A 20,935-nucleotide genomic window follows, 5' to 3' on the forward strand; every position below is an offset into this window, starting at 1 on the left:
ATTATATTATACAGGTGATTTGTATACTGTGTATTATATTATACAGGTGATTTGTATACTGTGTATTATATTATACAGGTGATGTGTATATTGTGTATTATATTATACAGGTGATGTGTAAACTGTGTATTATATTATACAGGTGATTTGTATACTGTGTATTATATTATACAGGTGATGTGTATATTGTGTATTATATTATACAGGTGATTTGTATACTGTGTATTATATTATACAGGTGATGTGTATATTGTGTATTATATTATACAGGTGATGTGTATACTGTGTATTATATTATACAGGTGATTTGTATATTGTGTATTATATTACACAGGTGATTTGTATATTGTGTATTATATTATACAGGTGATGTGTATACTGTGTATTATATTATACAGGTGATTTGTATACTGTGTATTATATTATACAGGTGATTTGTATATTGTGTATTATATTATACAGGTGATTTGTATATTGTGTATTATATTATACAGGTGATGTGTATACTGTGTATTATATTATACAGGTGATTTGTATATTGTGTATTATATTATACAGGTGATTTGTATATTGTGTATTATATTATACAGGTGATGTGTATACTGTGTATTATATTATACAGGTGATTTGTATATTGTGTATTATATTATACAGGTGATTTGTATATTGTGTATTATATTATACAGGTGATTTGTATATTGTGTATTATATTATACAGGTGATTTGTATATTGTGTATTATATTATATTATACAGGTGATGTGTATATTGTGTATTATATTATACAGGTGATTTGTATATTGTGTATTATATTATATTATACAGGTGATGTGTATACTGTGTATTATATTATACAGGTGATTTGTATACTGTATACTATACAGCTCTCCACTGTACGAGATATATATATATATATATATGTGTATTTTGTCATGTGCTCTGTGTTCGTTGTCTGTAGATGCAGGACATATATCTATAGACAGCAGGGTATTCTCGGGTGTATTTTCCTGATAACCCGGGACACCCGCTGCCCTGGAGAGTCTCAGAGACACCACCCGAATATCAGGACCGCGACCACCTACAGTACAGGGCCCAGAGTGTATCCTATACTGCATTTATATTATAATAATATAATACACATATATAATAATATAGTCACATAATATAATACCAAGTAGTCACATATAATAATAAAATACCGAGTAGTCATATATGAAGATATAATACCGAGTAGTCACATATAATAATAAAATACCGAGTAGTCATATATATAAATATATAATACCGAGTAGTCACATATAATAATAAAATACCGAGTAGTCACATATATAAATATATAATACCGAGTAGTCACATATAATAATATAATACCGAGTAGTCACATATAATAATATAATACCGAGTAGTCACATATAATAATAAAATACCGAGTAGTCATATATAAATATATAATACCGAGTAGTCACATATAATAATAAAATACCGAGTAGTCATATATGACGATATAATACCGAGTAGTCACATATAATAATATAATACCGAGTAGTCACATATATAAATATATAATACCGAGTAGTCACATATAATAATATAATACCGAGTAGTCACATATAATAATATAATACCGAGTAGTCACATATAATAATAAAATACCGAGTAGTCATATATGAAGATATAATACCGAGTAGTCACATATAATAATAAAATACCGAGTAGTCATATATGACGATATAATACCGAGTAGTCATATATGACGATATAATACCGAGTAGTCACATATAATAATAATATAATACCGAGTAGTCACATATATAAATATATAATACCGAGTAGTCACATATAATAATATAATACCGAGTAGTCAGATATAATAATATAATACCGAGTAGTCATATATAATAATATAATACCGAGTAGTCACATATAATAATATAATATCGAGTAGTCAGATATAATAATATAATACCGAGTAGTCATATATGAAGATATAATACCGAGTAGTCACATATAATAATATAATACCGAGTAGTCATATATATAGATATAATACCGAGTAGTGACTATAGTCACATATAATAATATAATACCGAGTAGTGACTATAGTCACATATAATAAAATACTGAGTAATCACATACAATATAATACCGAGTAGTGACATATATAGAGATATAATACTGAGTAGTCACATATATAAAGATATAATACCGAGTAGTCACATATGTAAATTTATAATACCGAGTAGTCACATACAATAATATAATACCGAGTAGTCACATATATAAAGATATAATACCGAGTAGTCACATATAATAATATAATACTGAATAGTCACACATATATATATATATATATATATATATATATATATATTACCGAGTGGTCACATATAATAATATAATACCGAGTAGTCACATATATAAATATATAATACCGAGTAGTCACATATATAAATATATATAATACCGAGTAGTCACATATAATAATATAATATCGAGTAGTCACATATATAAATATATAATACCGAGTAGTCACATACAATAATATAATACCGAGTAGTCACATATATAAAGATATAATACCGAGTAGTCACATATAATAATATAATACTGAATAGTCACACATATATATATATATATATATATAAAATACCGAGTGGTCACATATAATAATATAATACCGAGTAGTTACATATATATAAGATATAATACCGAGTAGTCACAAATAATATAATACCGAGTAGTCACATATAATAATATTATATCGAGTAGTCACATATATAAATATATAATACCGAGTAGTCACATATAATAATATAATATCGAGTAGTCACATATATAAATATATAATACCGAGTAGTCACATATAATAATATAATATCGAGTAGTCACATATATAAATATATAATACCGAGTAGTCACATATAATAATATATAATACCGAGTAGTCACATATATAAATATATAATACCGAGTAGTCACATATAATAATATAATATCGAGTAGTCACATATATAAATATATAATACCGAGTAGTCACATATAATAATATAATATCGAGTAGTCACATATATAAATATATAATACCGAGTAGTCACATATAATAATATAATATCGAGTAGTCACATATATAAATATATATAATACCGAGTAGTCACATATAATAATATAATATCGAGTAGTCACATATATAAATATATAATAACGAGTAGTCACATATAATAATATAATATCGAGTAGTCACATATATAAATATATAATACCGAGTAGTCACATATAATAATATAATATCGAGTAGTCACATATATAAATATATAATACCGATTAGTCACATATAATAATATAATATCGAGTAGTCACATATATAAATATATATAATACCGAGTAGTCACATATAATAATATAATACCGAGTAGTCACATATATATAAGATATAATACCGAGTAGTCACATATAATAATATAATACCGAGTAGTCACATATATAAATATATAATACCGAGTAGTCACATATATAAATATATAATACCGAGTAGTCACATATAATAATATAATACCGAGTAGTCACATATATAAATATATAATACCGAGTAGTCACATATAATAATATAATATCGAGTAGTCACATATATAAATATATAATACCGAGTAGTCACATATAATAATATAATATCGAGTAGTCACATATATAAATATATAATACCGAGTAGTCACATATAAAGTTATTATATCGAGTGGTCACATATACCAAGCAGTCACATATATAATAATGGATAATTGAAAAGTCACACATATCACTTATTACTGACTAGTAACATACAATCATATAATATCAAATAGAAACATAATATGACACCAGTCACATGTAATGCTATAGTATTATTAATAATTAATTATTAATAATCCAATAATATTGGACAGTGACATATAATAGTGTCATACAGTGGTCAGATATGCTGATATAATCCCAGGCAGTCACATGTATAATGATATACCATCAGGCAATCTATATTTATATACAGATTTATCTATCTATCCACATATCTATATATAAATACCGAGTAGTCACATATAATAATATATATATATACCAGTCACATATAATATATCGACTAGTCACATATAGTAATATATATAACAGTCACATATAATACATCGAGTAGTCACATATAATAATATATATACCAGTCACATATAATATATCGACTAGTCACATATAGTAATATATATAACAGTCACATATAATACATCGAGTAGTCACATATAATAATATATATACCAGTCACATATAATATATCGACTAGTCACATATAGTAATATATATAACAGTCACATATAATACATCGAGTAGTCACATATAATAATATATATACCAGTCACATTTAATAATATATGGAGCAGTCACATATAATATATCGAGTAGTCACATATAATAATATATCGAGCAATCACATATAATAACATATCGAGTAGTCACATATAATAATATATCTAGCAGTCACATATAATAATATATCGAGTAGTCACATATAATATTATATCTAGTAGTCACATATAATAATATATCGAGCAGTCACATATAATAATATATCGAGCAATCACATATAATAATATATCGAGCAGTCACATATAATAATATATCGAGCAGTCACATATAATAATATATCGAGCAGTCACATATAATAATATATCGAGCAGTCACATATTATATATATGATATAGTACCAGGCAGTCACATATAATAATATATCGAGCAGTCACATATAATAATATATCGAGCAGTCACATATTATATATATGATATAGTACCAGGCAGTCACATATAATAATATGTCGAGTAGTCACATATAATAATATATCGAGTAGTCACATATAATATATCGAGCAGTCACATATAATATATCGAGTAGTCACATATAATATTATATCTAGTAGTCACATATAATAATATATCGAGCAGTCACATATAATAATATATCGAGCAATCACATATAATAATATATCGAGCAATCACATATAATAATAGATCGAGTAGTCACATATAATATTATATCGAGCAGTCACATATAATAATATATCGAGCAATCACATATAATAATATATCGAGCAATCACATATAATAATAGATCGAGCAGTCACATATAATAATATATCGAGCAGTCACATATAATAATATATCGAGCAGTCACATATTATATATATATGATATAGTACCAGGGAGTCACATATAATAATATATCGAGCAGTCACATATAATAATAATAATATATCGAGCAGACACATAATACATATACAGTATGTATATATATATATATATATATATATATATATATATATATATATGATATAGTACCAGGCAGTCACATATAATAATAATATTTCGAGCAGTCACATATAATAATATATCGAGCAGACACATATTATATATATGATATAGTACCAGGCAGTTGTATATAGAGATATAATACTAGGTCACCACGTAATCAGACAGAACAGTATATAACGGGACAAAACACGGGGATGATACCAGGCAGTAGTATATAGGGCCAGAACACCAGGCCATAGTACAAGTAGTAGTATATAGGGGAGAGGTCTCATATACCACCCCAGGCAGTATAATATAGGGGGATATAGGGGAGAGGTCTCATATACCACCCCAGGCAGTATAATATAGGGGGATATAGAGGGATAAGTCTCATATACCACCCCAGGCAGTATAATATAGGGGGATATAGGGGAGAGGTCTCATATACCACCCCAGGCAGTAGAATATAGGGGGATGTAGAGGGATAGGTCTCATATACCACCCCAGGCAGTAGAATATAGGGGGATGTAGAGGGATAGGTCTCATATACCACCCCAGGCAGTAGAATATAGGGGAATATAGGGGAGAGGTCTCATATACCACCCCAGGCAGTAGAATATAGGGGGATGTAGAGGGATAGGTCTCATATACCACCCCAGGCAGTATAATATAGGGGGATATAGAGTGATAGGTCTATTATACCACCCCAGGCAGTATAATATAGGGGGATATATAGTGATAGGTCTATTATACCACCCCAGGCAGTATAATATAGGGGGATGTAGAGGGATAGGTCTCATATACCACCCCAGGCAGTATAATATAGGGGGATAGGTCTCATATACCACCCCAGGCAGTATAATATAGGGGGATATAGAGTGATAGGTCTCATATACCACCCCAGGCAGTAGAATATAGGGGGATATAGAGTGATAGGTCTCATATACCACCCCAGGCAGTATAATATAGGGGGATATAGAGGGATAGGTCTCATATACAACCCCAGGCAGTATAATATAGGGGGATATAGAGGGATAGGTCTCATATACCACCCCAGGCAGTATAATATAGGGGGATATAGGGGAGAGGTCTCATATACCACCCCAGGCAGTATAATATGGGGGGATATAGAGGGATATGTCTCATATACCACCCCAGGCAGTATAATATAGGGGGATATAGAGTGATAGGTCTCATATACCACCCCAGGCAGTATAATATAGGGGGATATAGAGTGATAGGTCTCATATACCACCCCAGGCAGTATAATATAGGGGGATATAGGGGAGAGGTCTCATATACCACCCCAGGCAGTATAATATAGGGGGATATAGAGGGATAGGTCTCATATACCACCCCAGGCAGTAGAATATAGGGGGATATAGAGTGATAGGTCTCATATACCACCCCAGGCAGTATAATATAGGGGGATATAGGGGAGAGGTCTCATATACCACCCCAGGCAGTAGAATATAGGGGGATGTAGAGGGATAGGTCTCATATACCACCCCAGGCAGTATAATATAGGGGGATATAGAGGGATAGGTCTCATATAGCACCCCAGGCAGTATAATATAGGGGATATAGAGTGATAGGTCTCATATACCACCCCAGGCAGTATAATATAGGTGATATATGGGGGGAAGTCACTTTTAGGACCCTACGCAGTAGTACATGTAGATCGCTCACTATGGTATACAGGGATATATGGGGGGGGGGGGCAGGGGACATTTACAGGGGGAGTTCGGGGGCACTCACCAGGGTTGAGGTCCAGACAGTAACATATATAGGGGTATTTAGGGGAACAGGTTTCTTTTACCACCCTAGGCAGTGGTATATATATGGGGTATATAGTGAATAGCTCACTGTAGTATATCGGGGTATATAGTGAATAGCTCACTGTAGTATAGCGGGGTATATAGTGAATAGCTCACTGTAGTATATCGGGGTATATAGTGAATAGCTCACTGTAGTATATCGGGGTATAAAGGGGGACAGATCACTTTTAGCACCCCAGGCGGTAGTATATCGGGGTATACAGGGAACAGGGAACTTTTAGCACCCCAGGCGGTAGTATATCGGGGTATATAGGGGGCAGGTCACTTTTAGCACCCCAGGCGGTAGTATATCGGGGTATATAGGGGCAGGTCACTTTTAGCACCCCAGGCGGTAGTATATAGTGGTATATAGGGACAGACCACTTTTAGCACCCCATGCGGTAGTATATAGTGGTATATAGGGGGCAGGTCACTTTTAGCACCCCAGGCGGTAGTATATAGTGGTATATAGGGGGCAGCTCACTTTTAGCACCCCAGGCGGTAGTATATCGGGGTATACAGCAGACATGTGGGGGCACTCACCAGGGTTGAGGTCCAGGCAGGCTCCCCCGTCCTCCCCGTCCCCCAGCTCTCCCTGGGGGCTCAGTCCGTCCATAGAGAGGTCCAGGCCCTTGTCGGGCTCCCAGTCCCGGAGTTTCCTCTTCTTGTGGCCCCCGATCAGCGCCTCCACTGAGAATGCATGAGCCCTGGAGCTGAGTGTGACCCCCGGGCATCTCCTCCTGTCACTCATGGTCCTGCCAGCCGGAGCCCTACATGTGCCCTGCTGCCCCTCCGACTGCTGAGCCCGCACTGCTGAGCCTGAGGACGGGGAGGGCCCCACACCCCCGACCACTGAGTGACAGCAGAGGGGGATACACATGTGTCTGAGCCCTCCCCCGAACATTAACCCCTGCGGCTCAGAGTCAGCTCAGGACACTCAGGAGGACCCCTTAACCTGCCTGAGACATCGCACAGGAGGACCCCCAAACCTGACTGCACCACACACAGGAGGACCCCCAAACCTGACAGCACCATCACACACAGGAGGACCCCCAAACCTGACAGAACCATCACACAGGAGGACCCCCAAACCTGACAGCACCATCACACAGGAGGACCCCCAAACCTGACAGCACCATCACACATGAGGACCCCCAAACCTGACTGCACCATCACACAGGAGGACCCCCAAACCTGACTGCACCATCACACACAGGAGGACCCCCCAAACCTGACTGCACCATCACACACAGGAGGACCCCCAAACCTGACTGCACCATCACACACAGGAGGACCCCAAAACCTGACTGCACCATCACATAGGAGGACCCCCAAACCTGACTGCACCACACACAGGAGGACCCCCCAAACCTGACAGCACCATCACACATGAGGACCCCCAAACCTGAAAGCACCATCACACAGGAGGACCCCCAAACCTGACTGCACCATCACACACAGGAGGACCCCCAAACCTGACAGCACCATCACACAGGAGGACCCCCAAACCTGACAGCACCATCACACAGGAGGACCCCCAAACCTGACTGCACCATCACACAGGAGGACCCCCAAACCTGACTTCATCAAACACAGGAGGACCCCCAAACCTGACTGCACCACACACAGGAGGACCCCCAAACCTGACTGCATCACACACAGGAGGACCCCCAAACCTGACTGCACCATCACACAGGAGGACCCCCAAACCTGACAGCACCACACACTGGAGGACCCCCAAACCTGACTGCACCATCACACAGGAGGACCCCCAAACCTGACTGCACCATCACACACAGGAGGACCCCCAAACCTGACTGCACCATCACACACAGGAGGATCCCCAAACCTGACTGCACCATCACACACAGGAGGATCCCCAAACCTGACTGCGCCATCACACACAGGAGGACCCCCAAACCTGACTACACCACACACAGGAGGACCCCCCAAACCTGACTGCAACATCACACACAGGAGGACCCCCAAACCTGACTGCACCATCACACACAGGAGGACCCCCAAACCTGACTGCACCATCACACACAGGAGGACCCCCAAACCTGACAGCACCATCACACAGGAGGACCCCCAAACCTGACAGCACCATTACACAGGAGGACCCCCCAAACCTGACTGCACCACACACAGGAGGACCCCCCAAACCTGACAGCACCATCACACATGAGGACCCCCAAACCTGACTGCACCATCACACACAGGAGGACCCCCCAAACCTGACTGCACCATCACACACAGGAGGACCCCCCAAACCTGACTGCACCATCACACAGGAGGACCCCCAAACCTGACAGCACCATCACACACAGGAGGACCCCCCAAACCTGACAGCACCATCACACAGGAGGACCCCCAAACCTGACTGCACCATCACACAGGAGGACCCCCAAACCTGACAGCACCATCACACATGAGGACCCCCAAACCTGACAGCACCATCACACAGGACGACCCCCAAACCTGACAGCACCACACACTGGAGGACCCCCAAACCTGACTGCACCATCACACAGGAGGACCCCCAAACCTGACTGCACCATCACACAGGAGGACCCCCAAACCTGACTGCACCATCACACACAGGAGGATCCCCAAACCTGACTGCACCATCACACACAGGAGGATCCCCAAACCTGACTGCGCCATCACACACAGGAGGACCCCCAAACCTGACTACACCACACACAGGAGGACCCCCCAAACCTGACTGCACCATCACACACAGGAGGACCCCCAAACCTGACTGCACCATCACACACAGGAGGACCCCCAAACCTGACTGCACCATCACACACAGGAGGACCCCCAAACCTGACAGCACCATCACACAGGAGGACCCCCAAACCTGACAGCACCATTACACAGGAGGACCCCCCAAACCTGACTGCACCACACACAGGAGGACCCCCCAAACCTGACAGCACCATCACACATGAGGACCCCCAAACCTGACTGCACCATCACACACAGGAGGACCCCCCAAACCTGACTGCACCATCACACACAGGAGGACCCCCCAAACCTGACTGCACCATCACACAGGAGGACCCCCAAACCTGACAGCACCATCACACACAGGAGGACCCCCCAAACCTGACAGCACCATCACACAGGAGGACCCCCAAACCTGACTGCACCATCACACAGGAGGACCCCCAAACCTGACAGCACCATCACACATGAGGACCCCCAAACCTGACAGCACCATCACACAGGACGACCCCCAAACCTAACTGCATCATCACACACAGGAGGACCTCCCAAACCTAACTGCACCACACACAGGAGGACCCCCAAACCTGACTGCACCATCACACACAGGAGGACCCCCAAACCTGACTGCACCATCACACACAGGAGGACCCCCAAACCTGACTGCACCATCACACAGGAAGACCCCCAAACCTAACTGCACCATCACACACAGGAGGACCTCCCAAACCTGACTGCACCACACACAGGAGGACCCCCAAACCTGACTGCACCATCACACACAGGAGGACCCCCAAACCTGACTGCACCATCACACACAGGAGGACCCCCAAACCTGACTGCACCATCACACAGGAGGACCCCCAAACCTGACTGCACCATTACACAGGTGGACCCCCAAACCTGACTACACCACACATAGGAGGACCCCCAAACCTGACTGCACCATCACACAGGAGGACCCCCCAAACCTGACTGCACCACACACAGGAGGATCCCCAAACCTGACTGCACCACACACAGGAGGATCCCCAAACCTGACTGCACCATTACACACAGGAGGACCCCCAAACCTGACAGCACCATCACACACAGGAGGACCCCCAAACCTGACTGCACCATCACACACAGGAGGACCCCCAAACCTGACTGCACCATCACACAGGACAACCCCCAAACCTGACAGCACCACACACAGGAGGACCCCCAAACCTGACAGAACCATCACACAGGAGGACCCCCAAACCTGACTACACCACACAGAGGAGGACCCCCAAACCTGACTGCACCATCACACACAGGAGGACCCCCAAACCTGACTGCATCATCACACACAGGAGGACCCCCAAACCTGACTGCACCATTACACACAGGAGGACCCCCAAACCTGACTACACCACACACAGGAGGACCCCAAAACCTGACTGCACCACACACAGGAGGACCCCCAAACCTGACTGCACCATCACACAGGAGGATCCCCAAACCTGACTGCACCACACACAGGAGGATCCCCAAACCTGACTGCACCACACACAGGAGGATCCCCAAACCTGACTGCACCATTACACACAGGAGGACCCCCAAACCTGACAGCACCATCACACACAGGAGGACCCCCAAACCTGACAGCACCATCACACAGGGGGACCCCCAAACCTGACAGCACCATCACACAGGAGGACGCCCAAACCTGACTGCACCACACACAGGAGGACCCCCAAACCTGACAGAACCATCACACAGGAGGACCCCCAAACCTGACTACACCACACAGAGGAGGACCCCCAAACCTGACTGCACCATCACACACAGGAGGACCCCCAAACCTGACTGCACCATCACACACAAGAGGACCCCCAAACCTGACTGCACCACACACAGGAGGACCCCCAAACCTGACTGCACCATCACACACAGGAGGACCTCCCAAACCTGACTGCACCACACACAGGAGGACCCCCAAACCTGACTGCACCATCACACACAGGAGGACCCCCAAACCTGACTGCACCATCACACAGGAGGACCCCCAAACCTGACTGCACCATCACACAGGAGGACCCCCAAACCTGACTGCACCATTACACAGGTGGACCCCCAAACCTGACTACACCACACACAGGAGGACCCCCAAACCTGACTGCACCATCACACAGGAGGACCCCCCAAACCTGACTGCACCACACACAGGAGGATCCCCAAACCTGACTGCACCACACACAGGAGGATCCCCAAACCTGACTGCACCATTACACACAGGAGGACCCCCAAACCTGACAGCACCATCACACACAGGAGGACCCCCAAACCTGACAGCACCATCACACAGGAGGACCCCCAAACCTGACTGCACCATCACACAGGACAACCCCCAAACCTGACAGCACCACACACAGGAGGACCCCCAAACCTGACTGCACCACACACAGGAGGACCCCCAAACCTGACAGAACCATCACACAGGAGGACCCCCAAACCTGACTACACCACACAGAGGAGGACCCCCAAACCTGACTGCACCATCACACACAGGAGGACCCCCAAACCTGACTGCACCATCACACACAGGAGGACCCCCAAACCTGACTGCACCATTACACACAGGAGGACCCCCAAACCTGACTACACCACACACAGGAGGACCCCAAAACCTGACTGCACCACACACAGGAGGACCCCCAAACCTGACTGCACCATCACACAGGAGGATCCCCAAACCTGACTGCACCACACACAGGAGGATCCCCAAACCTGACTGCACCATTACACACAGGAGGACCCCCAAACCTGACAGCACCATCATACACAGGAGGACCCCCAAACCTGACAGCACCATCACACAGGAGGACCCCCAAACCTGACTGCACCATCACACAGGACGACCCCCAAACCTGACAGCACCATCACACAGGAGGACCCCCAAACCTGACAGCACCACACACAGGAGGACCCCCAAACATGACTGCACCACACACAGGAGGACCCCCAAACCTGACAGAACCATCACACAGGAGGACCCCCAAACCTGACTACACCACACAGAGGAGGACCCCCAAACCTGACTGCACCATCACACACAGGAGGACCCCCAAACCTGACTGCACCATCACACACAAGAGGACCCCCAAACCTGACTGCACCATTACACACAGGAGGACCCCCAAACCTGACTACACCACACACAGGAGGACCCCCAAACCTGACTGCACCATCACACACAGGAGGACCCCCAAACCTGACAGCACCACACACAGGAGTACCCCCAAACCTGACAGCACCATCACACAGGAGGACCCCCAAACCTGACTGCACCACACACAGGAGGACCCCCAAACCTGACAGAACCATTACACAGGAGGATCCCCAAACCTGACTGCACCATCACACAGGAGGACCCCCAAACCTGACTGCACCATCACACACAGGAGGACCGCCAAACCTGACAGCACCATCACACAGGAGGACCCCCAAACCTGACTGCACCACACACAGGAGGACCCCAAACCTGACTGCACCACACACAGGAGGACCCCAAACCTGACAGAATCATTACACAGGAGGAACCCCAAATCTGACTGCACCATCACACAGGAGGACCCCCAAACCTGACTGCACCATCATACACAGGAGGAACCCCAAACCTGACTGCACCACACACAGGAGGACCCCCAAACCTAAGGACATTGCGTAACCATGGTGCCTGTAGTCGTGACAGGACATTACTTAACCATCGTGCCTGTAGTTGTGACAGCACATTACTTAACCATCGTGCCTGAAGACATAACAGGTCTTTGGAAAAACCATTGTGCCTGTGGACGTGACAAGTCTTTACATAAACATTGTGCCTGTAGGCGAAACAGACCTGAACAAATGAGACACGTAACAGTAATGACATCCCTGACAATCTAGTCAAGTGAAGACAAGACGTTACCAAAAGCCGTTATGACAGCCTAAAGACAACAGTCCTGAGTACCGGACAAACCACCATATGCAACAGCCTAAACATAATCGACCTGAAAACATAAACACAACAGAAATGCTAAAACAAACGCTAAAAACATGGTAAACCTATGTGTATAACATATGCCTGGTAGCGCTAACATGGACAGCCTAAGCCAGTGGACCTGAATATGAGAAAACAGTAATGATGCTATAAAGAGAGCTCAGGGAACGAGCAAGGCCTGATTGTATCAAACCTGAAAAGTACCGCGAATACCCACATACCGGCACTCACACAGATACCTACACAGGTTACATGTGAATTGGTGGCGTGTACTTGAGGAATTATGAGTAACGCAGTAATGTGCATCCTAAGCACACAGCATAATAGTGACACCACCGTGACAGCTAGAACTTAGACTAAGATACCTGAACAGACACGAAGCTATTGTGATAGTCTAGGCTTGGCTGTTCCAGGAACATGAGAACTGTTAAAATGAAGCGTACGTAACAGCATGTGTACATGAGAAGCAGTGATACAAATATTATAGCCTTAAAGGGGTTCTCCGCTGCCCTGCCTTCCGGAGCTCCGCTCGCAACATCCGGAAGTTTATTACTCCAAACGCTGTGTTCGGGCTTCCGTGTTCCCCCTCAACGAAAGTCTATGGGAAGGGGGCGCGACCACTGTCACGCCCCCTTCCCATAGACTTTCATTGAGGGGGCGGGCGTGATGTCACGAGGGGGCGCCCTCGAACACAGAAGCCCGCACATAGGCGTTCGGAGTAATAAACTTCCGGACGCTGCGTGCGGAGCTCCGGAAGGCAGGGCACCGGAGAACCCCTTTACAGGGGTACTCTGCTGCTCAGTGTTTGGAACAAACTGTTCCGAACGCTGGAGCCGGGAATTTGTGACATCATAGCCCCGCCCCCTCAATGCAAGTCAACGGGAGGGGGCGTGATGGCATTGAGGGGGCGGGAAGTGATGTAATGAGGGGGCGGGGCTATGATGTCACGAGCTCCCGGTGCCGGCTCCAGCGTTCGAAAAAGTTACTTCCAAACGCTGAGCAGCGGAGTACCCCTTTAAGATGTACTAGACCTAGCCGTTATGCCCCCTCCCATAGACTTGCATTAAGCGGGTGGGGCGTAACGTCATGAGGGGGTGGGGCTATACCATCACAAGCTTCCAGCGCCGGCTCCAGCGCTCGGAACAGTTTGTTCCAAATGCTGAGCAGCGGAGTACCCCTTTAAGATGTACTAAAATAATCGTACTGAATGTAGCGACAGCCTGAATAGTGTGACAGATCTACAAGCGTGCCTAAAACCCAACCTTACTACATGAGAAAATTGGTAGAAACACTATTGGGGCAACCTGAAACATGACTGACCCTAAACATAGCAAACCTACAAACAACCAGCAATACATGAGGAAGCGTGACCGTAAAATGGAAGTGACAGCCCATTACTCGAAACATGTGACAATGCCAACCTGTACGTATTACTAAGAACAACATCGATATCGCAGCGCTGAGTGTACGCTCTATGGACTCTATGTGTATACGTATAACAAGAAGCAAAGTATAAAACGGTACCCGACCTCCGACCTCTATGTGTATGGCGAGTTAGTGACGAACGCATAATATATGTATGTTAGCACTAAGTATATATGTTAAGATGCTGCATACCTAACGTATATGTGATATGGCAACAAGTATATGCTATAGTAACAATACATGGAAACTAGCTGTAGTAATGGTATATCGACTATAGTAAATGTATGTGGTGAGAGCTGGAATATACACCCGTCATGGGCACGAATGCCACTATAGAAACACAAACATCTATACTACACTTCTGGAAACATACACATAAATCCATGATACGGAAACACTCATAAAATATATACCTGTAAACCATATGTCTATAATACAATCTTAACCACTTAGGGACAGAGGGTGTACAGGTACGCCCTGACACCCTGGTAATTAAGGACCAAGGGCGTACCTGTACGCCCGTGGGAATTCCGGTCCCGCCGCTCACCGGACAGGGACCTGACCGGGATGCCTGCTGAAATTATTCAGCAGGCACCCTGTGCAAACCCCTGGGGGGGGGGGGGGGGGGTCCTGAAACCCCCCATGTCGGCAATTCAGACCGGCGATCTGCGGCGATTCCGGGTCATACGGGTGTCCGGTGATCCGGAAAATAAGGGGGATCAGGGCAGTCCAAGACACCCACGATCCCCCTGAAGGGATAGGAGTGAGGTGGCAGGGGTGCCACCCCTCCTATCCCTGCTATTGGTCGGTCAGGAGCGACCGACCAACCAATAGCAGATCGGCGGCAGGGGTTTAAAGTTAGGTTCCCCCGCTGTGCCCACCCCCTGTAGTCAGGGCAGAATGGGGGAACTGTGCTGGATCCGGCACTTACCACGCCACGAACGGCGGCAGCAGGCAGCGGCGATGATGTGTGGCTTCCTGGTGCAGACTACAGAAGGCGGTGAGTTGTTGCCTAGCAACTTCTGGAGGGCTACAGTTTGGAGACCACTATACAGTGGTCTCTAAACTGTAGCCCTCCAGATGTTGCAAAACTACAACTCCAAGTATGCCCAGACAGCTGTTTGCTGTGTGGGCATGCTGGGATTTTTAGTTTTGCAACATATGGAGGGCCACATTTTGGAGATCACTGTGTGGTGGTTTCAAAACTGTGGCCCTCTAGATCTTGCAAAACTACAACTCCCAGCATGCACAAACAGCAAACGGCTGTCTCGGCATGCTGGGAGTTGTAGTTGCGTACCTCCAGCTGTTGCATAACTACATCTCTCAGTATGCCCTTCAGCGATCAGTACATGCTGGGAGTTGTAGTTTTGCAACAGCTGGAGGCACACTGGTTGGAAAATGCTGAGTTAAGTAACAGAACCTAACCAAAGGTTTTCCAACCAGAGTGCCTCCAGCTGTAGCAAAAGTACAACTCCCAGCATGCACGGTCTGCCATGTGAATGTACAGGGTACAGGGTACATTCACATGGGCAGGTTTACAGTTAGTTTCCTGCTACAAGTTTTAGCTGCGGCAAATTTTCCCCACAGCACAAACTCCTAGCGGGAAACTCACTGTAAACCTGCCAGTGCGAATATACCATAAAAACACTACACTACACTAACACAAAATAAAGGGTAAAACACTACATATACACCCCCTTACACTCCCCCCCCCCCCCCCCCAATAAGAATGAAAATGTATCATATGGCAGTGTTTCCAAAACGGAGCCTCCAGGTGTTGCAAAACAACAACTCCAAACATTTCCGGATAGCCACTGACTGTCCAGGCATGCTATATCATGTGATACTTTACATTATATACATTAGATATTATTATAGAATTATATGTGAGATATGTAGATTATATCATATGATACTGTACATTATATATTATAGAATTATATGTGAGGTATTTAGACTATATCATGTGATACTGTACATTATATATAATTATATGTGAGATATTTAGATTATATCATGTGATACTGTACATTATATATATTTATAGAATTATATGTGAGATATGTAGATTATATCATGTGACACTGTACATTATATATAATTATATGTGAGATATTTAGATTATATCATGTGATACTGTACATTATATATTATTATAAAATTATATGTGAGATATTTAGATTATATCATGTGATACTGTACATTATATATAATTATATGTGAGATATGTAGATTATATCATGTGATACTGTACATTATATATATTTATAGAATTATATGTGAGATATTTAGATTATATCATGTGATACTGTACATTATATATAATTATAGAATTACATGTGAGATATTTAGATTATATCATGTGATACTGTACATTATATATAATTATATGTGAGATATGTAGATTATATCATGTGATACTGTACATTATATATATTTATAGAATTATATGTGAGATATGTAGATTATATCATGTGACACTGTACATTATATACATGATATATTATTATAGAATTATATGTGAGATGTGTAGATTATATCATGTGACACTGTACATTATATATAATTATATGTGAGATATTTAGATTATATCATGTGATACTGTACATTATATATTATTATAAAATTATATGTGAGATATTTAGATTATATCATGTGATACTGTACATTATATATAATTATATGTGAGATATTTAGATTATATCATGTGATACTGTACATTATATATTATTATAAAATTATATGTGAGATATTTAGATTATATCATGTGATACTGTACATTATATATAATTATATGTGAGATATGTAGATTATATCATGTGATACTGTACATTATATATTATTATATGTGAGATATGTAGATTATATCATGTGACACTGTACATTATATACATGATATATTATTATAGAATTATATGTGAGATATGTAGATTATATGTCATGCATCACTTTACAAAACATGTGGTAGGGTTAGGACTTGATTATTAGGATAAGGATATCACTGTACAATACATAATATTATAGGAATACTATATGACATGTATATATTATGTAACCCTTACAATATATAATATAGATTTATTACAGGAAATATGATTTAGGAGGATGTTACAGCATGTATCCTTGTATATTATGTATTACAGAATTATTATATGTCATGTCTGAAGAATGTATATTGTTTATTATTATTGTACAATATATAATATAGGATTATTACATGTTGAATAAGGATTACACATCATGTATAAGGATAAACACTGGCGTTAGTATATCTATAAGATTATTAGAATTATTAGGATAAGTGATATGGAATTTCCAGACATGTAATAACTTTATATTTTAAACAGAAAGACATGTTACACAATCCTCATACATCACATATAAACATCCTATATTTTATATTGTAAAGTGATAAAGGATATGTAATTTATATACAGCAGAATCCTACAGAATGTACAGTCATGCAGTATATATAATCCTTAGACATCACATAGAATATTCCTATAATATATAAAGTACAGTGATACAAGATACATAATCACCATATAATTATCATCTCATATAATAATCCTATATTATTTTTCTCATAAAAGTCCTATAATAATCCTATAATATATAATCCTGACACGTGATATTTGATAATCCTTTACTATTATATATTGTATAGCGATACTTGACATGTAATCCTCATGCATAAGTGATAATAATAATAATTATCCTATAGTATTATACAATGTACAGTGATTCATAGTTATTACTCCTAATATTCACATATAATAATACATGATATAGAGTCCTAAATAAATATTATATACTGCACAGAGGTACTAACTATAGAATGTTCATACATATCATATAATATCTATTGTACTATTGATATGATATATGATAACACTATATTTTCTATATTGTACAGTGATACTTTATATGTAACCTTTGTATTTCATACATAATAATCCTCAGATATTATTTAATATGCAGTGATACATCACATAATAATCATATAATATAAATTGTACAGTGGAAAATGATCTATAATCCTCATACATCTCATGCGGTGATTCTGTACTATTAGATAGAGAGATAGAGGATATATAGTGTTCACACATCACATATAATCCCATAATATTATATATTGTACATTAATACATGATATATAGTTCTTTAATATTATATAATGAAGAGTGATACATAATATTTAGACTGATAATGTATAATGAGTGATACATGATATATATTCCTATGATATTACATAATGTAGAGTGATACATAATATACTGTATATAGTCCTATGATATTATATAATGTAGAGTGATACATGATGTATAGTCCTTTAATATTATATAATTTAGAGTGATACATGATATATAATTCTATAATATTATATAATGTACAGTGATACATGATATATAGTCCTGTGATATTATATAATGTAGAGTGATACATGATATACTGTATATATTCCTATGATATTATATAATGTAGAGTGATACATGATATACTGTATATATTCCTATGATATTATATAATGTACAGTGATACATAATATATAGTTAGATAATACATAATGAGTGATACATACTTTATAGTCCTATGATATTATATAATGTAGTGATACATGATATATAGTCCTGTGATATTATATAATGTAGAGTGATACATGATATACTGTATATATTCCTATGATATTATATAATGTAGAGTGATACATGATATATAGTCCTATAATAATTTATAATGTAGAGTGATACATGATATATATTCCTATAATAATTTATAATGTAGAGTGATACATGATATATAGTCCTGTAATATTATATAATGTAGAGCGATACATGATATATAGTCCTGTAATATTATATAATGTAGAGTGATACATGATATATAGTCCTGTAATATTATATAATGTAGAGCGATACATGATATATAGTCCTGTAATATTATATAATGTAGAGCGATACATGATATATAGTCCTGTAATATTATATAATGTAGAGTGATACATGATATATAGTCCTATGATAATATATAATGTAGTGATTCATGATATATAGTCCTGTAATATTATATAATGTAGAGCGATACATGATATTTAGTCCCATGATATTATATAATGTAGAGGGATACATGACATACAATTCAATAATATTATATAATGTACAGTGATACATGATATATATTCCTATAATATTAAATAATGTAGAGTGATATATGATATATAGTCCTGTAATATTATATAATGTAGAGTGATACATGATATATAGTCCTATAATATTATATAATGTAGTGATACATGATATATAGTCCTGTAATATTATATAATGTAGAGTGATACATGATATATATAGTCCTGTAATATTATATAATGTAGAGTGATACATGATATATATTCCTATAATATTAAATAATGTAGAGTGATATATGATATATAGTCCTGTAATATTATATAATGTAGAGCGATACATGATATATAGTCCTGTAATATTATATAATGTAGAGTGATACATGATATATAGTCCTGTAATATTATATAATGTAGAGTGATACATGATATATAGTCCTGTAATATTATATAATGTAGAGCGATACATGATATATAGTCCTGTAATATTATATAATGTAGAGTGATACATGATATATAGTCCTGTAATATT

The 20,935-nt window shown here is 40.4% G+C and overlaps 1 protein-coding gene across 2 annotated transcripts in view; it reads right to left on the reverse strand.

Annotated features, from left to right (window-relative positions):
- TBX15 (T-box transcription factor 15) overlaps positions 1–20,935 on the reverse strand; it is a 193,187-nt gene that overhangs the window by 163,506 nt on the left and 8,746 nt on the right. The window contains exon 1 of one of the 2 annotated variants that reach the window (XM_056559988.1): positions 7,661–7,868. The exons of the other annotated variant lie outside the window; for it this stretch is intronic. Coding sequence (XP_056415963.1) covers positions 7,661–7,868 — 208 coding nt within the window. Of the gene's footprint in view, positions 1–7,660; positions 7,869–20,935 lie in introns of those variants that run through there. 2 annotated transcript variants of the gene reach the window in all.

The sequence above is a fragment of the Hyla sarda genome, chromosome 2, assembly GCF_029499605.1.
Source record: "Hyla sarda isolate aHylSar1 chromosome 2, aHylSar1.hap1, whole genome shotgun sequence".
In the NCBI taxonomy this organism is placed as follows: Eukaryota; Metazoa; Chordata; class Amphibia; order Anura; family Hylidae; genus Hyla; species Hyla sarda.